General features: G+C 34.1%; 1 protein-coding gene across 1 annotated transcript; it reads left to right on the forward strand.

The window, feature by feature from the left end:
- Nucleotides 1–129: 129 nt before the first annotated feature.
- Nucleotides 130–25,399, forward strand: LOC132547690 (dual specificity mitogen-activated protein kinase kinase 6-like). Its single transcript, XM_060211488.1, has 9 exons — nucleotides 130–196; nucleotides 16,215–16,272; nucleotides 19,475–19,637; nucleotides 21,354–21,473; nucleotides 22,073–22,189; nucleotides 22,995–23,174; nucleotides 23,868–23,945; nucleotides 24,565–24,704; nucleotides 25,024–25,399. Exons 1-9 carry the CDS (start codon nucleotides 190–192, stop codon nucleotides 25,172–25,174), a joined length of 1,014 nt encoding a protein of 337 aa, XP_060067471.1. The 5' UTR covers nucleotides 130–189; the 3' UTR covers nucleotides 25,175–25,399.

Raw genomic sequence — 25,399 nt, forward strand, 5'->3', positions numbered from 1 at the left:
TATTTTGAAGCGGGATTTGCACAATCGCATCCACTAATTGATTTCAATAGGTATTCAACAACACCATCGTCAGATTTGGAGACGATCTGAGGTCAACTCGCTGGTTGTGCGGCGAAAAACTGAAACCAGGAAAGAACCTGCTGCTCGTGTCGGTTCGGATGACTTGGGACATCACGTCTGACGTTTAGGATGCCAGGTAAGAAAAGTACTGGGGCTGCACGCTCGAATTACTCTAGTTTGCAACTATCATTTAGCATAGGCGTCTTAGCATTCTCAAAAGTTGCACAAATTCCTGTTTCATTATTGCAAAAGGAGACGAGACTTTGGCCACGAGATGAATGAGGATCAGCATTTTTTTAGGTCAGGATCACTGACCCACTCAGTGTGTGTATGGCGTATGCGCACACCCTGTCTTATGTGCACCGTCAATGAACAAGATAGTAACACGTTTATAACAAAAGAAAACTTTCATAATACATATTACTCTAATCACTTTCTCAAATAAAGGATTTCTTTGCCGTGTGAACATAAATTTTACAAACAAAATACTGTGCAAACTGTTCCTGTATAACTTCCTATTTCAGTAATACTTTTTACTGCCAATGAACAAATAAATTCTTGCTTTTCCTTTTATGTGTACAAATATACATATTTTTGTACTTGGTCCTTTTAATGCAATTGATAGCAGTTGTAGTGTAGGTAGGAATGAACTAAGCTTTGTCCACATTTAAACTAAAGCTATCATAAATTATAAAGTTCAACTGATATAGGTCATGTACATAAAAGTATATATTTTGATCGCGGAGACTATAAATTTTGACAAAATTTGATCGAAAAGATAGTTCAGCATGTTAATATTTATATAAATAGTTATCTGTTGATTGTTTTATACACCATATATTACTGTATAATATCACTTGTCAAGATAGATTGAATATCAGATTGTCTCCCAGGGTTTTTTCTGTATATGTTGTAATATTGTAATGATACTGTGTGATTTATTGTATCATAAATTCATATTAGTACCTTTTTAATGATTCATTATTCAGCAATGTTGGACCTAGATATGTATTCAAGATAATATGTACTTTTCTTCAATTCTTAACTACCAATAAAAAATTAAGATGTTATTTATTCTTTAAAATTTGAAATGAAGCAGGATTTCTTTAGTCACAGGTTGTCATGATTGTCGCTCATTTTTAACACAGATTATATTGTTTTGTCAGTCTATCACTAGAGATCAATATGTCTAGTCGTGACTCCATCTTCCAATCTCGGTGTGGTCATTGTTTTGTTCACTCTCATGATTCATTAGATGTCTGTTAAAACATAGGATCTCATTCATTCATTTATTCCTTTTGTTTTTGGTCAAACCGCCTTGGCTACATTGCTCTCAAATAAATCCAGTATTTGCTTTGTGGATTGATTGATGTGAGCTGTTTTGTTTGGCATTAAGTGAAATAATTCAAGGTATAGTTTGTCAGAGAAATGGACACCTGTCACTAAACAAGAACTAGGGAAATTGAAATATTTGGGTCATAAATAAAAAATTTATTTTAAAAAAAAGTGCTGTAATTTCAGTTCAAAGTAGACATGTCTTTAATGGTACTTGCCTAGAAACATGAAACATGATTTGATGAAATTATGCCTGAAAGAATTGATATTGTTGAATCAATACATTTGTATTGTTATAAAGATTTTTTTTTAAGTATACATGTGTGAACATAGGATGTCATCTATGCCTTCCAATGTCATTTTGTCAAATATGTCTGTTGCAAACATTATCCTCAATTTTGATGGCTGTGGAATTTAAATCAATAGTTGTTCTATAGACTAAAAAAAATTGAGAGAGATAAAAAAAAACCCTGAATACTCAGTAATATGATTTAAATGTAGACCTTAATGTCATACTTATTGTAGAGTGGGATATAACCCAGTATTTGATAGGCCAAAGATGTCATCCATGTAAAAAAAAAGTCATAGATCATGTGACTGATTGGAACATCATATATGTTTTGTAGTGATAGATCATGTGACTTGAAAAGGATATCATATAAATGTTATAGAGTGGGATGTCATGTGACTAACCAAATACATATAATATAGTCCTGGATCATGTGACTCGATGCAGATATCATAAAAGTTGTGTTGAAATAGATCATGTGACCTCCATGGAAAAAAAAAATATATATATATGTGATTGTGTGATGTCATGTTACTGGCAAAAGATGTCATAAATGTTGTGTTGTGATAGATCATGTGACTGGCAGGAGATGTCATATGTGTTTCATAATGGGATGTCATGTGACTGGCTGAAAATGTCATACAAGCTGTGTTGTGATAGATCATGTCATTGGCAGTGGAATGTCATGTGATTGGCCAAGGATGTCATACAATTTAAATGTATTATGAAAGATCTTGTGACTGGTGGAAGAAATCATACAATTTGTAAATTGGGGAAGTTATGTGATAGGATTGAGATGCTTTAGTGTTTGGATGGAGATCATGTGACTGTCCACGGATGGTGTATAATGGGTAAACATGTGGCTGGCAAGGGATGTCATGTGTATATTCAGTTGTCATGTGACTATATGGCCTTCATGCCATGCATAGTGTGTAGCGAGAGATCATGTAGCTAGCTAGGGATGTCATACATTTTTCATGTCATAAGTTTGGGAGGTGTTGTCATGTACAGTATATATTTGGAGATCATGTGACTGACTTGGAATGTGCATTTTGGGAGTCCTTATGACTGGCAATGATGATAAGCAAGTTGTACAGATGGAAGTCATATAACTATGATCCAGGGGAAGAAGCAAGTAATACAAAGTGAGGTTGTGTGACTTAACCCAAATAGGGAAAGTAATACCTGTACAACGTGAGGTCATGTGACTGGTCCAGGAAAGTCTAAATATGGTCACACAGTGAGGTTATACAATTCTGGGGATTGTGTAAAGTTAACAATGATATTTGTCTGTCAAACAAATAAAAAATATTGATATTTAACAGTGAAAATCCATCAAAGATAAAGTTTCTTAAAAAGAAAAAAAAATGCCATGAGAAGAAGTGTGACATCAATCAATCCATAACATACAACTCTCCTCAAATCACTCACTCTTGATTTTTCAACTTTGTATGCATACCAGCATCACCAGTGACACACATATGATTTGTGCATGTAGAAAAAAGTATGAGATCTCAACATAGTTAGGTATAGGAACTTCAAATGAAAATGGCAAAAAGGATTCTTGTTGACAAGTGCTGGAAAAATAAACAGAACAACATGACAGAAATATGGGATGTGTTTATCAAGGAAGGTAATATTAGTTAATTGGGAATTTGACTTTGAACTGTAGCTTAGCAATATTGTTATTAAATATTGCTTACTAGACCTCCTTATGAAATGTTATTTGTGTCTGATGTGATAAGTTTGAGACCATGGCAGAAAACAGTAAGAAATAGATGATGATCAATTAATTTAAAGAACTATAAAATTCTGTTTGTGGAGTTATCTTTAATAAAATTTAACTGTAGTGAAACATAACTAGTAAAAATGTTTTTAAAAAAGTATGTGTGTGGGGGAGGTGGGGAGCGGGATTGCCATTCAGACGGATGAATTTTAGGTTGCTTGTCCACCAGGCAATTTTACAGCAGACTGTAGGAGTCTAGATAAATGCAAACCTTCATTAAAAACAGGAAGTCTACCTACAACAATTCAGAATGCTTATGACCTAAGATCTAGGCTATCAACTGAAAACAGAAAAATCTTGTGAAAGCATTTGAAGATTCTTATTTAAAGTGTCGTCTTAAACACTGTTCTGTTAGAATTCTCTCAGTGGTAGCTTCCATGACAACAAGCAAATAAACAAATTTTTGCATATTTGATTTGGAATATTTTATAGCCCGTGTAATATGCAACAGAAACACACTTAATAAAAGCTAACGATTTTTTCAGTGAGATTATAAATGATGCAAATAACTTGTCTTTTATAAAATAAAAAAAAAACAGATAATGAACAGAGGCCATGTGCAACATTTTGGATGAGTTTCATCACAAAAAAAAGAAATGCAGGTCTTTATGTGATGAAATACTCTATTTAGACTTGGAATAGTCTGCTTAATCTCATATTTCCATTTAAACTGATACATATATATGTATGTTAAGTGATTAATTTTCTCTGTATACACAATACACAAAGTTTTTATCTTTTTAAATTATATATATAAACCTGGTAAGTATATGGTTTGCTTGAGAATGTCAAGGGGGAGTAATTAATGGAGTAAAACGGGAGGTCATACAACTGCCATATGTAAATAAAAATACATACTGAAGTTCATTAGAGAAGATCAGAGTGACACAGGTGATGATTCATGGTGAGTGCTTCAAAGGGAAGAAAATGTATTTTTAGATTTACCTGTGATACAACTTTATCCTACTCATGCAAAATTATTTTTAAGATGCAGAACAAGAAATTATATAATATCCCCTAGCAGTAAGCTGCAGAGGGAATATCATTGTGACTGTTTGGTCGTTCCATGCAGAGCATGTCGTGATCAACGTGATTCCGATGAAACCATTTCATGAGGAATTAGCAAACTTTGCAGGTTCACAAGGAAATAAATCCCATAGATTTTTAGAGACAAGTGTCAAAAATCAAATTACTCAAGTTATATAATAAATTACCTTTCTGTATGGTTTAGAAAATAGCATAACATGGAGAAGAAGAGTTCCTTGGAGTTAAGACAGAGTAATGAGTCATTTTCAGCAATTTTTAGTCTATATATAACAATTACAACAGGCCTTCTATGAAAATTATAATAAAAAGGAAATATGGAGGAGTGATTTTTTTTAGGGGGCCAATGGCTCCTTGTCTGCTCCAGGATTATTCCTGCATTAATAATGAGGAAAGCTGTTGTTTTCCAAATACGATTCTGTCACTGCATGTGATGAAAGAAGATTTTGGGTAACAACACAAATACCAAATCAGCTACTAATCAACTTTCACATCAAATTATAAAAATGAATGTTCAAAAATGATATGTGATGCAAAGGGTGCTCTGCTCCATAATGTGAAGAGTTATTGTGTCAAATTTCATCAACTGAACTCTTTTGAGCTTGTGACTTTGACAAATGAATGGTTAAGTGCCATGTACTGCTGATATACCAATAGTCCTAAAACTTCAGCATGGACAATAATACAATATAAACAGAAAGCTTTTCAAAAGATAATACACTACACTACAAACTAGGGTTTGAGTTAAGGTTCACAGCTGTGGTATTAACATCTAGCTGACTGTCATCTTCATAATAAACTTTTATATAATATCTATTGAAGTTGAGATAATTTTTGCTTGAAGAGACATAATGGTATCAAAGATGAATTTCTGGAATAAGTAATTAGTTTTAGAGTATTAATTAAATGATAAGACAGGTAAAATGCAGTACACATCATGTGTGTTAATACTAATTGTTTCATTGATGTGTTAAAATTCATTATAAATATTCATTTAATGGTTACATCTGAACCAAAGAGTATAGACATAGCTTGTGATAGGTAATTAAAATGACTGTGACAAGCTCTCAATGAAAATGAGTTGTTTCCCTGTGTTGGAAATGCTGTTGGATGAAGATGCAAAAAATCACAGTTTGATGTAAAATATTGATGCTTTAGAAGAATAAATATCTTTATGTACTTGTTTAATTTCATTATGATATTTGGAATTTGTTTAAAATCAGTTACAGGAGTGCTTATAGCACATATATCAGTAGGCATAGTCCAGCCATATCCTCATGGGGACATGAAATTAATGTGTGTCTCCAATATCTTGTCATTTCGTCTTATGTCAGCCCCCCCTCCTCCCCCACTCCTTGTGTAACACTGCCTGCAGTTTGCCCTGCTGACCCAGTTAAGGCAGCTTTATGTATACATAAATACTCAAAACGCATTGCCAGCACTGGGCACACATGCATGCACATTTGTATATATGCTGGAAATACAAGTTTGTGCATGCCCAACTATAAATACTATAAATAGGAACCAAAGTAGCAAGATCTTGCCTTCCTATATCTTTTTATAATTAGCATGCTTGAATGCCTTATAATGCAGACTCATATAACTTTAGCTCTCACCAAATAAGTATGGCTATTATTTATATGGATATATGGTGTTAATATTGATCAGTACATCATCTCCGAGACTAATATCTTACAAATTGCTGATAATGAATTATTTTTCATTCAGTTAATTAAAAAATGAAAGGAAGAGAAACATTTACAATCGTTCAGTTTTCAAGGTATTAGTGTATTACACATGTTATAGTGTTATCTCAGCCAGTTTTTATATTTTGTGTGAGGGTTATTGTCTTTGTGAAAGTGTAGAAGGTTGAATTTGATAAGGCATGTGCTAAACAAATATATATAGCAGCTTGTTGAATTGGGTCTTATTGGAATGTAGTTGTATGTGACCTTGATCTTACTAGTAGCAACGGAAACCTATTGAGTGAACTTTCTGTCGTAGGAATGCAGTGCAGTAGGTGATAGTTGCCAACATATGTGTACATAGATTTGTTTCTGATGACAGTCCTAATATCTGGGCAATGTTTCCAGTTACAATAATGTGTATTATTGTCTGCATTGCTGACACATGATGATATGTATTATATTTTTGTAATACATTACATTATTGAGCTTATTCTGAAGTTTATTCAGGATTCTGAAGATCTGACCTCAAAATGTTCCAATCTGTTCAAGGTGTAATTAAACAAAGATAACAAATAATACAGTACAATGTGTCAAATGAGGAGTTATGTAATTAGTTAATTATAAAATTTTTACAAATGAATAATTGTATGGTTGAGTAAGATAATTTTGATCTTGCAGAAGCAAAAGTTATATGGTAACAATATGTACTATACTTACATAATCTATCACAACCATAACATCCTTTTCAATCTCTAAATATCAAAATTAAAAGTGTACTTATACTGTATGTATAATGTAATCATGTGATTTGAATCACTGCATTTCCTTCAAGGTTACAGATTTTACAAACAATGACCATGATTTCTATTTTTACACTCCACTTGACATTATGTGCATAGTGATAAAACTAAGACCAGATTAAATACAGTCACCATAGATTGTCAGATTACTATGCACTTAATAGCTTAGTATGTTGAGTTTTTACTTATACAAGGTTGGACTACAATTAAATATGACTTAGATAACACAACTGTAAAACTTGCTTGCAACATGTACTTGTTACTTCTAAAAATATTTGGAGGTGTGTCATTGAAAATAATAACTGGTTTTTCGTTGAAATGTCAGGCTGACAATATATAATGCACTGGAAGAAACATGATTACTTCAACTTTTCAAGGTATTTTTTTCTGTACTTGATTAAGAGGACAAATTCAAAATAGTCAAAACAAATGATTGGTTTGCAGTATTAGAAAATTTACACAGGAAAATTAAACACTTGGCAAATTCAATTTCTAAGGTTAGAACAGCACAAAAGAGGAAAATATTTTATCAGTAGAGTTTCTCAAAATATATATATACAAACACTTGCATGCATGCAATTACGTCAATAATTAGTCCAAAATGAACTTTAAAAACAAACTAATGAACACTGAACACAGATTAGTTGGTTTTGAAGTGAATACTTGGAGCTTATTTCTTTTTCTCAGAAATTTTACAATTATTGAGATGTTTGTTGCATATAACACACATGAAGAAAAAGGACAATATTACACTTCACCATTTGATTGAAATATTTCTGTGAAGAAAAAACGAAAAAGTTTCATTGATTACGACCAATTTCAAACAGTTTTATTCAAACTTATCTGTCCTATAGATGATACAGCAGTATAATGGTTAGTGTCAACAATGTTATATATTCTCTCCGTATTTAGCTATTTCCCATCCAAAGTCCACCTCTTATCATTACTTTTAAGGTCTTCCCTATCTTCCCTCCTACCTACCGATAACTTCAATCAAACTATGTGTATTTATACTTCTCTTCACCTTATTTTGTCTTTCTTCTTCTTTCCTTTCTCCCACATTCTTGCCTTTTTCTTTATTCTTCTTCTTTCCTTTCTCCCACATTCTTGCCTTTTTCTTCAATTCTTCTTCCCATCTTTCATTAGATTTTCAGTCTCTTGCATACCTCTCTTCATGACTGTTTTTATTTTTAACTACAAATGAGTTCATAGGAAAGTTTTTGCTTGAATTTGTTAAATCTGATTATGACCAAACTGGATGTCCCATGTTGTTTCCTATGTTGTTTCAGTGTGGTGGCACTATAACAGCCCCATCAGTTATTGATACTGTCCTTTTATGACATCTCAATTAGCTGTTACAAGGTCATGAAACAAAAATATTTCAATCTTTCATGCAAAATCAAGGCCAGTTTTCTGTTCACTAACTTGACTTAAATCCTCATCTCTCCTTTCTCACTACACTCTTTCCTTTCTTATTTTTCTTCCCAACTTTCCTTCACAGTCTGATATATATAAGTTCCTTAACTGTACTATCATGTGTACTTTTGATGAAGGTCCCCCCCCCTCCACCCTTTTCCCCTTTTTTTCACCTTATTGTTAGCTTCCCTTTCTGTTATCTCGGCTACTATAGATATCACCTATCCATAGTTTGTCATTCACGTGGATAGTTGGGGAATCCCGGCCAGTACAATCCAGACTTTTATCATCCAATCAGATTACAGCAGCCTGTTGAGTCACGCCACTCTATGAATGGGATTCATTGCCTCAGTGTATTATACATATTTGCTTTCAACCAATCAGATAGAATGATTCATCCGGATGTGATTGTGTGTAACTGGCTTGGAGTAGCCCAGGCAGGCATGTGTATTATGTAGTAAACACCAAATTCCTTTATATAAATCTACAACTTGTATGTGTGTCTGGTGTTTTGGAATTATTTGTGGAGAAGGAATTTATGAATAAGTGGTTTCAGCCGACCTGTTTGCTGTGATGTAAACACCATGCTGCCTGAACATTTATATGAACACCTAAAAGTGGGACATGATAGTTTAAAAAGCAGGTCACACAACACAACCCAAGGCTCTAATATGGAAACCAAACAGCGTGAGTGATTATAGTCCACCTGGCCCCACCCGAATCAGGTCACAGGAAATGGCTTCTAAAAGTCAAGAAGGGGCAGTGTTTGTATTGTAGTATCTAAATCCACAGGTTCCAATTGTCTCAGGTGTACTGTATACATGTACAAGGGTAGCTGAACTCATCCTTTGGACTTAGCTGTTATTGTCATGAATAATACGCCTGGAAGATCATGTGTCATGGCTATTTATAAACAAGTTTTCCATGTGGTATTTCAGATGGGTGGTACAGTCATCAATGTCATGTGTAATAATTGCGTAAAATATCTTAAATTTTTTTTTAAGTACTGTTGTATTTGTGTTACATAATTCAATTAAAACATTGAGCTAGAACATTTCAGTATTTATTTGGAATTCCATGTACAAAAATGTACTAATTGTTAATAGATAAAGAATTCTTAGATTAGATGAATTGTGATGACCTTTATAATTAAATATGATAATGATATTGTTTCACATTATATAGTTAATAAGATACTGGTGGGATGGATGTGTGGGGTAGGGGATGGGAGTCAGTGGAGGGTTAGTATACTCAAAATTTTGTGTGCCTCTATAATTTATTAACTAAATTGTCACCTTTTTGCAGAGAGTATATGAGCATTTTGACAAAGATTATTAATTTTTTACAGTTTGAATTTTGCTTTCTTTATATATCTGAAACATTTAAGGAGAACTTTTTTATAGATATAGCTAACATTGTACTTGATGCAGACCAAACTTTATTTAAAATTGCTGATTCACTTTTATAGTTTTGTAAGTTTAAATTCGGGGAGTTCACTTTACCTAAACATTAAAACATATAGACATAGGCTGTGAACAGTAGGTCGAGGTCATGCTGCATCTGTAAAGTTCCATAACAACACTGTATTGTGATATGTTCCCCAACAGAGAGATAAAACTGAAAGTTGTGTGCATATGAGTGAAGACTAGCTGTTGAAGTTGTATTTACTAACCAGAAAGTTGTCACACTAGAACAACAGCCAATATTTTTATGAGATCTGATAAGTATACCAATGTATCAGAGTTATAGTATATTATACAGGGTAACATTTTCCAAACATAGAGATCAGAGGTAAAATTACTTATAAGTCAGCTGTCCAAGAAATAGGTCATGTTACATTCCAGCCATGTTTGTTTTTTACAGGACTTTTTCTGATATGTTCTACAGATGTAGTTGTTGAAATTTGTGCCACAATTCTACTGCCACTGGAGCCGATAGTTAGGGATTCAGAATGTGATACATGTATCTATATATATATATAGAACCTAGTAAGTAATATCCACGGTATGGTACCAATATTGGTACGTGATCATAACAAACAAATATTCATTGGATGTGTATTACTGGAATAGATATATGATCGATGAAGTAATAATGCCAGGACGGACAAGTGAGTTGTCAAATTTTCTAGGCAATCTGCCCCTTTATTGAGACACAAATTTATGTAATATTTGTGTCTTGATAATAATGCTCAGCTATTATGAGAAATTTACTAAAGTGATGTTGATATGAATTATCACAAGTCTTTATCAGATATATATGATATTTCAATCACAATATAAATTTAGTTTTAGGAATGGCAATTATCAAACACACAATGCCTTGAAGTCTGTAGAAAAAATCCTAATGAAAAAATTGTCCTCAAGTAACCGTGCATATATTATCATGAGATGTACAATAAATTTACTGCAACAGGTGATTTTAATAGGCCCTAAGCTTGGACGTTACTGACATTAGTAGTCCCTATCATTATCATAGAGACCCAGATTTAATGACCTGAAGTAAATGGGTCAAAGGCGATGAATTATGGATATTTTAATACCTGTACATGCATTTCTATAATGAAGATATATTGCGGATATCAATGTCAATTCAAACACAAAAAATGGATAATCATCTGGACCTCGAGTTCATTTCTTGTTTTCCTAATTGGAACTTAAATTATTTCCTGTAGTTTGATTAGGAAATAATTGGCTAGCCCATAATGACCTAATGAAGAAATCTTGGCCGCCAACATCACAGGACTTTTTAGGTCACCTGAGACAAAGTTGGGAAGGTAAAGTTTACTGTAGTTTACATAGGAAAAATAGAATTTTGGGCATAATTTGTTAAATTTCCATTGGAAATATTTCAAACTTGGTTAGAATTATGAGCTAGATGGTATGCCCATATTGATCCTGGTAGAATCAAATGCTCTTTATGAATGGAAGCATCTTAAGTTGCTTTAATTACCAAAATGGGTCTCACACTTCTTCCTGGGGAGGAAGTATTTTTAAACTTTGCTGTAATTTTCATAGAAAAATTGCATTTTTGAGCACAATATTGGTTAGACTCACTGAATAACTTTGTAAGAATTATCAGTATAGGATGACAGTTTTGATGGTATGCATGTATTGACACTGGCTTACTATATTCAATGTCACAATTTTAGTTTCTTGACAGTTGATAACTATCCTTTAACCTTTATATTTAATATTGCTTGCCTCAGGTGACCGCCACTCCTGCCAGGCCTCTTGTTTAATTAATACGAAGGTGATAGGCGTGATGTAAGAGTGCACAGTCATCTTTTTATGTATAGTTGTTTTATCAACTTGTCATTTTATATCAATTATTCATTCAAGTGGAAATTTTCAATTTCAAAGTTCAAATTCCAGGACACAGGATGATATTAGCAAAGGGTGAAAACAGGAAACTAAGTAGGGTTTATAGGCTAATGGTTTAGGACAACCCCTATGTCCTCAACTATAGAGTTTTATAGAAAACAAATATATATTGTCACATGACATCTAGAAGATAGCCCACTTCTTGGTAAAAGGAAACTGATTATGATCGTACTAAAAGTAAATTTAACAACTTAATAAAGGATGGAGCATCAATACCAAGGATTCCGTGATCGGTAGTTTTATTTGGTTAACATGTTGGTTGTAAATTTTTTGAAGGTATCATCAATGCATAGAGAACAGCTAGGCTAGCCGTCATTGGGCTATGGTCATTGGGGAATGATACATTCAAAAAATTTACCAACAACATATGGACATTGTAACTGAACTTTTACTTTGTTTAGCGTAACGATCTGTATTGTTATCAACACGTGATCAATACAATGCGTTATTATGTCACGACTGAACCGTAATTTTAACCTTAGCTATGCCGATACTTGTACCGTTGTTCTGATGATGGCTAGCCTAGCTAGTCGAAACATGTCAACCAAATTAAAATTACCGATCACAGAATCCTTGGTGTTGATGCTCCATTCTTTATTAAGTTGTTATTACCTATCATCTATGGAGCTCTGCTAGAATCCTCTGGATCCGCCTAGGATTCCTCTACCGATACATCTACCAACTAGTACCACTCCCAGGACGTTGGTTCTACCGATACATCTACCAACTAGTACCACTCCCAGGATGTTGGACTCCTCCGCCTCTTTTTATGTTTCCCACTAAAAGTAAATTTGGAAAAATATGGAGCTTTTCAGGGAATGCCTATTTTGACATTGAAATACACTTATCGACAGTTTAAAAAATATGTTATTAAATGACAATAGGGTATATTTCTTTTAAATGAACCTGATTTTGAATCATCAGTGGGATTAGATATATAATTACCTCTTTGTAGGAAATTTAGTATGTACAGACTTTTCAGTAAATTAGATATTGCTTCATTTGTCTACAGTGCATTGTAAGTTTGTCCATCACTTTTCCTGGATGGATGTCATTACAGAGATAAGACCCAACTATTAAACTAAACAAGGTTCTGTACACCAAGCACTTTTGTGAAATACACAGCATTATTATTACTGAAATTTTCACATGTATATTGATTAAGATACAGGACCTGGACCAGCCATGGTGACTATGGCATCATTCATTGTTTGTCTGAATTAAACTCAGGCTCATGAGACATTTAAGATGGCCACTATGGGAGCCATCTTGAAAACATTGTATTCCAAGAATTATTGTTATGGCTTGTGACTATATAGTGATACAAAGACATGAAGATGCTTTATCTGGTACAAGTAAGAAAACAGTCAAGTGACATTGAGACTACTGCTTTTAACCAACATCTTTAAAAAGAGTAAATAAATAAAAAGGATAGAAAGACAGAAAAGTATGTCAAGACAGGTCTTTCATTATTGAGCTATGAATGGTCTGCAGATGGTCCTAACTAAAATTGCAAATTACTCTCATTTAAGATGGCTGCCATATGACCAAAGTCAGGGTCTTGAAAATGTTATCACTTCTTCTGAAAAGAAAACATTTAGTGAAACTATAGCACTTAGCCTTATGAGTATTAGTAAAGTGTGATTGACAGATGTATGGTACTTATAGAAATTTGGACCCCCTTTCTCACTGAAGTTAGCTGCCATTGCTATCACTTCTGTACAAAAAGTTGTATGGGGACTGGACACGTGTTTGATCAATTAAAGATGGACGTATCTGAAATTCTGAACTCACATTCAATACTGCAACTATTAGCAGTTACCTTGAAAATCTTATCATTGTTTTTCTTTTTAAAAAGACTTACACTTTTGAGCTATCTTTGTTTCACAAATAGATTGAAATTTTATCTGCTTCATACTAGATAACTGCCATCTTTGAAACTGTGACTTCTGCTATTTTGAAACTAGGGCTGATTGATAAGTTGTGAGCCATGTATTAAAGGAATTAAGCAGAGATGTTCTTTTTTAGCTTTACTATTTGCTAACAACTTAAGGATGTGTATACCCAAAGATTGGTGTCTTTTGGTCAGTTTATGTTGAAAAGGTAACGCTCTAACAAGCCAAGTGTCTTTTGCAAAATGGACATCTGTTTTCTGGGATGTTGATGGTATTCTGATGGTAGATTATCAGCAAAAGAGACAATTTATGGCATATATTATGCACCGCAGTTATGGGAAAATATTAAACTCAAGCGCCACAGAAAACTTCGTTAATTGTTGGCAAAAGTGTATAGATACTGCAGGGGAATATGTTGAAAAATAATGAACATATATCCATCAAAAGTCAGACCCTTAGATATAAGGCTCACAACTCATTTAGCCCTTGTATCATGTCTTCTGAACAAAATCATGTATGGAAATAGGATCACTTATGAATTTTGTTTGATCCCTAGATATTCTGAACTGAAATTAGATCCCTGCTTCACTCAAGATATACCATATATGTCATAGATCTTGAAAAGATATTCACAAACTGAAATTAAGTCTCCTGGACAACATATGATATATGAATGTTGGATGTTATATGATAATGACATGGTATTTACGACAGATTGACATTATTTATCCATCAATGGTAACAATAGCTGGCCACACATCTGATTGATTCAGTAGTGATTGTATAGATTCTTGACACCAGCAGCCCGTATGTGGTGATTAACATTGACTGCTTGGTATCACTGACAACAAATGATATTTTCCTGGAATTAAACAACAGATAATATGAAGGAGCTAGTTTAGAAACAAAATTTTAGCCCCTAGCTAGAATAAGATTATAGATGGATATACAGGATACCAGTTATTGTATGTTGTGAGATTTGCATCGTTGCTTGTGGTCAAAGTTTTTATATGTGTACATATATAACTCCATGTCACTGTCACAGAGGGTATGTATGGGATGATAAAGGTTGTGTGATACCTTTGTTTGTTTGTTTTATCACCATGTGAACTGTCAGGGTCATTTCGAGGTGGGGTCTCCTTAGAGTAGGTGGTGACTACCGTATTGAACAACATTCAAGAGGCCTGTCACATGCCTTCAACGGCATTTTAGGTCAGAAGTGATTGGTCATTTTTCAGCTTCCTGAAAAACACACACCACCGTACCAAACATTTAAACACACACCCCAGATCTTCATCTGAAATTAGGTAGGCCAACTGGAATATTGTGGCTGTAGAAATACAATGTTATGTTAAGCAATGAATAGTTCATTTTTGTATCACACTATCAATGATTTGACAATAGGGAATTAGTTACTTTAAATGAAATAACTCCTATTAAAAGATACAGGTGACAAGACAAAGTTACCCAAATGCAATGAAATGTTACACATGTTAGAAAGTTCTCTCAATATTCAAGAAATATCAGCTTCAAACTGAAAGTTGAGACCATGTCAAAGTGTTAGGATGTTCTTTTCTCCTTATTTTTTTCCTATTACATTTTAAGAATACAATAGACATTGTGTTTGTATCTTACCCTATCAAATATCCAATTACTCTTCACCACATAAAATAGTCTCATGATACCAGTCACATCAACTTTTCACTCTTAAGGGGAAGGTTGCCTAGAAAATTGGACTATTCGCTTGTCTGTACTGTTGTTATTAAGTCATTGATGATATATCTATTCCAGTAATACACATCCAATGAATATTTGTTTGTTAGGATCCAGTATCAATATTGGACCATACCATTGATATTACTTACTAGAATATATATATATATATATAAATTGTCATGTATTCTATCATAAATATATACTGTATTTATCCTAATAAACGCCGGGGGTGGGGGGGGGGGAGGGGGGGTCTATTTTGAGCACACTATAAGAATACACATTCCGACATGGTGTCTGACTTTTAGAGTGCTCAGTGGAACATTGTATGTATTTTTGACACGCCCCATCACTCAATACACTGATGATTCTAGATAATGTTTTCATGTGAATATAACTGGATTAAATAGTGAATTGGATTTAATACTTTTGTTTCATTTGGTCACACACGATCATGATAACTCACTTCTCAAGTACCGGTAACTGGTAAGTGCTATTTCTACAGAAAACTGGTGGGGGGGTTGAGTTTATTATAGAGGGGGCGTTAATTAGGATAAATACGGTGTATATATATAAATTAGCATGTATTCTATCATAGATATATATATATATAAATTATCATGTATTCTATCATAAATATATATATATATATAAATTATCATGTATTCTATCATTCCAATTTCACCAGAAAATTTTAATGATACATGCAACTTACCTGTCTTTAAATTTGAAATAAGAATTTCTATCAAACGTGTAAGTTTTCGAGATAAGCATTGATTTAAGTTCTTTTCATACAATTTAACAGGTAAAAGACGCCCCCCAGGGTTTAAAGTAGCAACACCTGAACCTCCAGCAAACCCAACGTAAGTATTTTCATGCTTTTTATAGGCATCTACAGCCACTTCCATCTCTTTTTTTTTTTCACAAATTCAGGGTTGGACTAGGTGTGATGTTTTTACATTAGTGACCTGAAGTAGAAGAAATCACTTCTACAAGCGTTATGCATGTACAATAGGCTTGTTCTTTTACACAGTAAATATAACAGCTTTTTATAGAATCAGATTTGAAAAGCGAAGTCAGTTCTTCAACTTCAACAAGGAGAGACATAAAATGTACAAAATATATCATTCACATCATAATTAAGGTTTTTTTTGGTATACATGTTTTATCAGCTTAGGATGAGTTTGAATCTAAACACCTGTAATTTTTGTTTTCTATTTTCATTATCATTTTGTTTTATTTTAGATTATCTTTTTTCATTATATTAGTTTATCTAGTAGAAGAATAAAGGTTATTTTTCTGCAATTTGGGTTGGCGGGTGGGGCTTAATTTCAAACAACCCAACCCCCACAACCCACTTCATACAATAAGCTGTCAAATTTAATCACTCAGTAGTGTTGGTGCAATTAAGTCATACCTTGAACTCCTTCTCTTTAAGGTAATTTTTGTCTGACACAGACAATAGACAATTACTGTTAGCAAAGCAGTTGAGGGGTGGGGGGGGAGGTCACAAGGTCACATAATCACTGTGTACTAAAGGTGACGTTAAAACAGAGTTATATATAATAGATAGATATACCGTGTTTACAAATAAAAGTGACACAAAGAGCAAACGTATGAAATAAACATAGAAATTGCATTTTTGATACCCCACACTTAGTTCAGCAGGAATGTGAAGAAAAATTATTTTAGGTATGGCTAGGTATAAAGATTATGTATTATCATATATGATATGGCATGGATCTCGGGACAGATTAAGGTCATTTCACGTCATGGCATCACATTGTGAAGATCTATTTGTTAGTAGGTTTTGGTAGTCATTGGTCAAGGGTTAAAGGTCAAAATTATGCATGACCACTTTTGAAAGAAAAAGCCAAAGGGTAGAGATAACCTATAGCTATTGTTCGTCGTCCATCGTCATGTGTCAGGAGTAAATTTTTCCTTTAAAACCCTACTCCTTTTTTATTCCTGGATTGATTTCAACCAAATTTAGTCTGAACCACCATTTGGAGAGGGTTATATCTGAAATTCAAAATTTGTATTCAATCCCTAGGGTCGAGGGACGGGGCTCTAAAGGAGGAGGTGCTGAAATTATATTTAAAACCCTAATCATCCTTTTTGCCTGAGTGGATTTGGCCTGATTCATCAGTTAGGGTAGGGAATAATTCCTTGAATTAAGAAATCTGATTCAACACTGAGGGACTTTGGGGCGGGACCCCTAAAGGGAAAATAAGACAATATTTTACTTCAAGATGCTACTCCTTTTTAATGCTTGAATCGACTTCAACCAAATTTGGTGTGAAACATGATCGAGAGTGGGGAATCATTTCTTAAATCAGAAAGTTGATTTCACCCCTGGTTAAAAGGAATGACCTTGACCCACTTTCAAGGTCACAGGTATCAAATGTGTTGAAATGCTGAAACAACTTCTTCTCAATAACCAAAAGGCCAAGGGTCTTAATATTAGGCCTGTAGCTTGCTTTTTCAACCAGAAATACATCCTAGGTAATGGCAGTTGTGTAGTACATATATAAACAATATGATTTTCAGGTTTGCAGAAAATGTCTTGATGAACCAATGATGTCTTCTATGTAAGCTGTCGAGTAGTTGAACAATTTATTACATGTCTGTTTCATACATAGGTCTTTATAGTAAGATGACTGTTAAGGCCTATGAGCCTCCTGTTTATAAATACAAGTTCACATGTATTTCTTTAAAGGCATATTCAAATAAGATACTATCATTAAAAATTCTACATGTTTGCATATACATGCGGAACATAATAAAGTGAAGTGAATTGAAAATGGCGCAGATGTTTATTAAGTTTGTAAAAATGAATTGCCTTGACCTACTTTCAAGGTCACAGGGGTATAATGTGTTGAGATATTTAAACAATTTCTTCTCAATTTATGCTAAACAACCAACACTTTCATGTGAGTGCCACATCCACGTTATTTATGGACATTCCAGTTTTATTTATGGATGAAATTACCTAGAGAAATGTATGCATCAGTGTTAATAAGGACGGGTTCTTATGTTGAGATTGAAAGTTACTGTCTTATAGAAATTCATCAAACATCAACACTACGGAATTTACAGGCTATAGGCAGAGAGGGCATTCATTTTACGTAGACATTTTATGAAACACACTGTCATTTTCTCAGAAATTTCTGGAAGGAAACCCAATATTTCTGTTTATAGAATATCGTAATAACCTTTAGGTGGCTAGATTTTGAAGGATTGATCACTGCAAAGTACACCCAAATCTAGCTAGCTACAAAGTGAAGCCATAAAGAGGAAACTGACAAGTTCAAATAAAAAGCACTCTATTGATATCTAGGTGTATGTAATACCTAGGCTGACCTTTAATAGTACAGGCTTGCAGCAAGGACCCAAGGGGAGACTAAAAATAGCACAGATTATAGATAAGTCAGTATTTTCATAATATCATGGTATTAAAGACAAGCTTTTATGCCCCCTACTTGGTTTAGGAATGGAGGTATATATTCTTTTTTCCCACTAAATGTCATCCTTTGTATGACTTTTTCAATGTCAGTACCCGATATTTTCAATGTCAGTACCCGATATGAAAACAGTGGCAGCTTGCTGTCAACAACTGTTCCACTTTACGGACTTGCTCAGAGAATGTAAATAAAGATATTGAACTGTCTTGCAATGTCATTTATGATCACTATAATTGACAGGGATTTTGGGGACAAATGGTTGCCTGCAAAGCTGGGTGATTGCACATTTTGAGCTTCTTCAGGTTGGCAAGGTAGTCAGCTGCAGCCATATTAGATTTTCAAATGTAAAATTTGTTACCACTATTTTTGATGACCCACTAAGGATCTCTTCGCAAGATATACCAACATGTTCAGTATGGGTCTACAGTTAACGTGCATACTAAATTTTGAATTCTTCCAGATTTTCAAGACAGCCACCAGTAGTCATACTGGCGTTTAATAATTCTTAAGCAGCAGATAATAAAATGTGTGAAAATAAAATCAGCTTATGATGAAAATTAAAATCTCTCTAAAATCATGAATGAATGATTTTTTCTTGAAGGCCTCCACGTGATCTAGACTCTAAGGCGACCATCAAGATTCGGGATGAAGAGTTTGAGATTGAGGCCAGTGACTTAGTACTGAAGAGAAATTTAGGTCGCGGTGCTTATGGAGTTGTGGATGAAATGAAACATGTGAAAAGTAATACTATATTAGCAGTTAAGGTGAGTCAGTCAGTAGAATACTGTAACAGTCAGCAGAATACTGTAACAGTTAGTAGAATACTGTAACAGTCAGTAGAATACTGTAACAGTCAGTAGAGTACTGTAACAGTCAGTAGAATACTGTAACAGTCAGTAGAATACTGTAACAGTCAGTAGAATACTGTAACAGTCAGCAGAGTAAGTAGAATACTGTAACAGTCAGCAGAGTAAGTAGAGTACTGTAACAGTCAGTAGAGTACTGTAACAGTCAGTAGAGTACTGTAACAGTCAGTAGAGTACTGTAACAGTCAGTAGAGTACTGTAACAGTCAACAGAGTACTGTAACAGTCAGTAGAGTACTGTAACAGTCAGTAGAGTACTGTAACAGTCAACAGAATACTGTAACAGTCAGTAGAATACTGTAACAGTCAGCAGAGTACTGTAACAGTCAGTAGAATACTGTAACAGTCAGCAGAATACTGTAACAGTCAGCACTGTAACAGTCAGCAGAATACTGTAACAGTCAGCAGAATACTGTAACAGTCAGCAGAGTACTGTAACAGTCAGTAGAATACTGTAACAGTCAGCAGAATACTGTAACAGTCAGCAGAGTACTGTAACAGTCAGTAGAGTAAGTAGAGTACTGTAACAGTCAGTAGAATACTGTAACAGTCAGCAGAATACTGTAACAGTCAGTAGAATACTGTAACAGTCAGCAGAATACTGTAACAGTCAGCAGAATACTGTAACAGTCAGTAGAATACTGTAACAGTCAGTAGAATACTGTAACAGTCAGCAGGATACTGTAACAGTCAGCAGAATACTGTAACAGTCAGTAGAATACTGTAACAGTCAGCAGAATACTGTAACAGTCAGCAGAATACTGTAACAGTCAGTAGAATACTGTAACAGTCAGTAGAATACTGTAACAGTCAGTAGAATACTGTAACAGTCAGTAGAATACTGTAACAGTCAGTAGAATACTGTAACAGTCAGCAGAATACTGTAACAGTCAGCAGAATACTGTAACAGTCAGTAGAATACTGTAACAGTCAGTAGAATACTGTAACAGTCAGTAGAGTACTGTAACAGTCAGTAGAATACTGTAACAGTCAGTAGAGTACTGTAACAGTCAGTAGAGTACTGTAACAGTCAGTAGAGTACTGTAACAGTCAGTAGAGTACTGTAACAGTCAGCAGAATACTGTAACAGTCAGCAGAATACTGTAACAGTCAGCAGAATACTGTAACAGTCAGTAGAGTACTGTAACAGTCAGCAGAATACTGTAAGTCAGTAGAGTACTGTAACAGTCAGTAGAATACTGTAACAGTCAGTAGAATACTGTAACAGTCAGTAGAGTACTGTAACAGTCAGTAGAGTACTGTAACAGTCAGCCCCCCCCCCCCCCCGCCCCCCCCCCCCCCCCCCGCGCCCCCCCCCCCCCCCCCCCCCCCCCCCGTTTTTTACCTGTATTAATTTGGCAAGGAAGCCATGTCTGGTATTAAGCCTACATGTATGTCTTTTTGTTTTGTATAGTTATAAAATTGAAACATGCCCAACCATTGACTTCCAGTATTGAGTGATATGTAGGCTTTGGATTTATTGCAGAATAAATATGTGTAATACTAAGCTATAGGGGAAATCCTCCACAAAAAATATATCATTTTAGTTAAAATGATAGTAATTTTTTAATTTGAAATGTTAGAAACTGAAGTTTATCTGGATGTTATGTTGTAGAGAATCACAGTGACTGTAAACAGTAAGGAACAGAAACGTTTACTTATGGATCTAGACATCTCCATGCGGAGTGGGTCCTGTCCATATACAGTCACCTTCTATGGTGCTTTGTTCCGTGAGGTAATTGAAGGGAGATACCTGGAAAGAAATTCATTGACTTGGTGATAGGGATTTTAACAAATAAGTCAGATTTCTATCATAGAATTATGAATTTCCATCATTCCTATTCTGTCAAGGAAGATAGTTAACATAGCAGATTTGCTGTTTGAGTAATGTTAGAATGTTAGCGATTCTATCAATTGTTGTATGTTACCTTTATGTCAATAATAGGCTGATGAAAATGAAGCTTCACTTCTGAGACCATAAAATGAAATAATAGAACAAATAAAGATTGAATCAAATTTTGCCTTCATATTTCTAGTCCAAAAAATTTCATTGAAATATTCATCAGTTTACAATATGTTATTATTTCTGATATTATTTGAAAATCTGCTGCTGTTGTAAAAAAAAACCCCAAAAAACAAAAATCAGTTTTTCAAATGCTTCAAGATTGCTTCTACCATTTTGGCTGGATAACTTTCAAAAGTTTACATATTTATTTGTTGATACAAATAACATTCGTCATTCTTTTTGAAATCAACAAGGTAAATTATCTTTCCTTACTGACAGATGTAGACATAAGTAGATACAATAATCTTTTAACTACATATTTGTTCCAGGGTGATGTATGGATATGTATGGAGGTAATGGATGCCTCTTTAGACAAATTCTACAAGAAGATTTGTGAGAATGGTGACAGAATACCTGAGGATGTTGTAAGAGTCATTGCCTATTCAGTAAGTATAGACCAGCTTACAAATAAGGATACCTTTTGAGGATGATAATCTGTGTTATGAACTTTTTCTATACATGTACGCCTACTTACCAGTTAAGGACTTCTTTTGAGGGTGATACTGTGAACTTTTCCAAGTAACCATATTACTATGTTTCAGTTAGGTACTTCTTCATTAAGTTGATAATTTGTTTTATGAACTTTTTTTAGAAAGTACATATATTACAACTAACCAGTTACAGTCCTGTTCTTTAAAGTACATATATTACAACTAACCAGTTACAGCCCTGTTCTTTAAAGTACATATATTACAACTAACCAGTTACAGTCCTGTTCTTTAAAGGAGGTTGATTCTTTGTTTTATAAACCTTTTTAAGTAACTATACCGCTAGTGATCAGTTTATGTGACATTTTATGAGGTCAATACTTCATTCTATGAATCTGTTTAAGTGACAAAAAATTAAATGAGTTTTAGGGGCTGAATCATTCCTTGTAGCTGGGTCAGAGGTCTTTGTGTGATTTTCAGCAGTTAGTTTCTCATAGTGAAAATTAGATAGTTTTGTAAATAGAAACTGAGTGCATATTTCATTTTTTAAAAAAATGAAAAAATAAATCTAATATATTGAATGGCATTGTGTTGTAAGGAGCTGTATTAACATTAAACTGTATCCCAATGACAATTTCAAGCATAACTTTTGTGTCATAAAAGACAGATATGTGAAAAGATATTTTTTGCTCCAAAATGATATTACAAGCACTATTATCTAAGGTATCCAGTTTAACAAAAGGATTTATGTTGTTTGTTTCAGGTTGTTAAAGCTTTGGATTACCTAAAGAAGGAGTTAGGAGTAATACATCGTGACGTAAAGCCCTCCAATATCCTCATCAACAAGAAAGGACAGGTGAAAATCTGTGATTTTGGTATCAGTGGGTACCTTGTCGATTCAGTAGCCAAAACAATGGATGCCGGATGCAAACCATACATGGCTGTAAGTGAACATTTTGACATTTTCTATTTTTGTTTCAAGTAAAACCTAAAAGAAAATGGAAGATAGAGACAATATTTGACAGAAAAGAAATGCTAACAAGAGAGTAATAAGATTTGATTTAAGTAACACATTTGAATATTAGACAAGTTACCATTTTGAAATGATTCATCAGTGTTTAAGTGTTCAAAGTATATGTTGACATGCATATTCAGCACAATGTTAAATGAAAATGTAGAACTGATCTTACTGAAACACATGTAAACAAATGGTTACCTCCATTCAGTACCTCATTATGTACAAGGTATGCTGAAGACTAGAAGACAAGAATTCTGCTTGTTTGGGTCTGTTTCAGAATAGCGCATTCATATATTGTTAAACCACTGAAAGAACAACAGACTCTGTAGTAACCCTTCTACTTTACCAGCCTAGTTAAGGGTTATGTATGTTAATCATGACCCCAACCTGCCAACATTACATCAAACTTTGGAACTCTGTAGATAATGTAACTATATTGAGCATGTGAAAATTACATACATATATGTCTATTTAATTACCTACTTCTGATGTAAAACGAAAGCAAGTTAAGATATTCTTAAAATGTCGTATTGTTATTCATCAAAACAGTAATTAATAGAGTTGGCTTGTTTAAGCTTTCAGATTTATTTGTACATTAACCATCTTTCTTGTTAACAGCCTGAGAGAATCAACCCAGGAGAGGGTCAGACAGCCTATGATATCAAATCAGATGTATGGAGTCTTGGTATAACACTGGTAAGTCAAACTGTTCAAAAGGTCAAATGTCATGTTTTAAAGCACAGTTTAAGTTTCTGGTTACTGCTATCACTGATAGAGTAATAATCACACAGGTGATGTAAATGTCAAAATATTTTGACTCCCCTACTCCTATGAATGCCTGTACGTCACTTCCTTCTCCAAATTATCATAACACTAAATAAGTTCCTTACTAGAACCACAGAAATTACCGACCCAGTGTTGAGATATGCTACTTGTCTCTTGGTTGCTTCATTGATATTACACTTAAATGTGCTCAGGTGACAATCAGGTCCTACAGCAGCCTTTTGTCTGGTTTCAAGAGGCACTTAAGGCTTTTCTTACAGATAAATAGCCTAACAATTATAACTACCCATAGGCCTTCAAACTTACATTTACCGTAGTTCTACCTTCATTAGAAATAACATTGAGTAGATATCTGCCAAATATTGGTACATGAATTCATCAGAATGAGGGCAATCCTTCTTGCAGACTTTTTCTAGTGTAACAGATGGAGTAAACAAATGTAGCATAATAGACACTGTTATTGAGACAAAGAGCAGCTTTCGTTTCAAATGGAGGATGGCATTTGTCTAAATACAGATCTTGTTTGTTATAGATTGAATTAGCGACAGGAAAGTTTCCCTATCCATCATGGAAGACACCATTTGAACAGCTGAAGCAAGTAGTACAAGATCCTCCACCAAATCTTCCCCCAGATGAGTTCTCGCAAGAGTTTGATGATTTTGTCAAAAAATGGTAAGTAGAAAATGAAAATAGTCTGAAAGGGTTATCCAACCATTGTTGTACTGGATAGAGGGATTCTCTGTTAAATACATATAAATGTTTCTTCGTTCGTATTGAGACGAAATTAAACTGAAACCTTTTTCATGGGGACATTTTGAAACTACTTGTTTCTGAAAACTAATTAAAGTTCTTAAGATTCAGGAGGTTTGGTTTCCCTGAAGTGAAACTGATTTTTTCATTAATAACTAAATAACAGCAAATATTTCAGGCGTTTGAAACTGTATTGGAAAAATGATAGGATATTATTTGAAATTTTTGTGTTTGTTAACAGCTTGCTGAAGGAAGTAAAGAATCGCTGCAACTATGAAGAACTCTTGACACATCCATTTGTAGCACAGGAGAGAATAATGGACTCGGAAACCTTGGCAGAGTATGTACAGGGAATGTTTGAGAAATACGGTGACCCCAATGAAACCAGCTAATGATGGGAAACAGTTAGCTAGTATTGTTGTATAAAGTTCCAGTGACACCAGCATGAACTGCTTTTGTCAAAAAATTTGTTGTGGAGCAAATTCTTCTAAAACAACACAAGAAACAACATTGTAGGGGGCCTGTCCTCCTATGACACAAGAAACAACATCAACAGGAGCCAATTCACCCATGGCACAAGAAACAACATCAACAGGAGCCAATTCACCCATGGCACA

The sequence above is a fragment of the Ylistrum balloti genome, unplaced genomic scaffold (assembly GCF_031769215.1).
Source record: "Ylistrum balloti isolate Yb309-2 unplaced genomic scaffold, AGI_CSIRO_Ybal_v1 Utg369972, whole genome shotgun sequence".
Classification (NCBI taxonomy): domain Eukaryota; kingdom Metazoa; phylum Mollusca; class Bivalvia; order Pectinida; family Pectinidae; genus Ylistrum; species Ylistrum balloti.

Coding starts and splice junctions, on each gene's coding strand:
- LOC132547690 (XM_060211488.1), top strand. Junction 22,190..22,994: donor TAAGAGTCATTGCCTATTCA/GTAAGTATAGAC, acceptor TGTTTGTTTCAG/GTTGTTAAAGCTTTGGATTA. Junction 23,175..23,867: donor GATGCAAACCATACATGGCT/GTAAGTGAACAT, acceptor TCTTGTTAACAG/CCTGAGAGAATCAACCCAGG.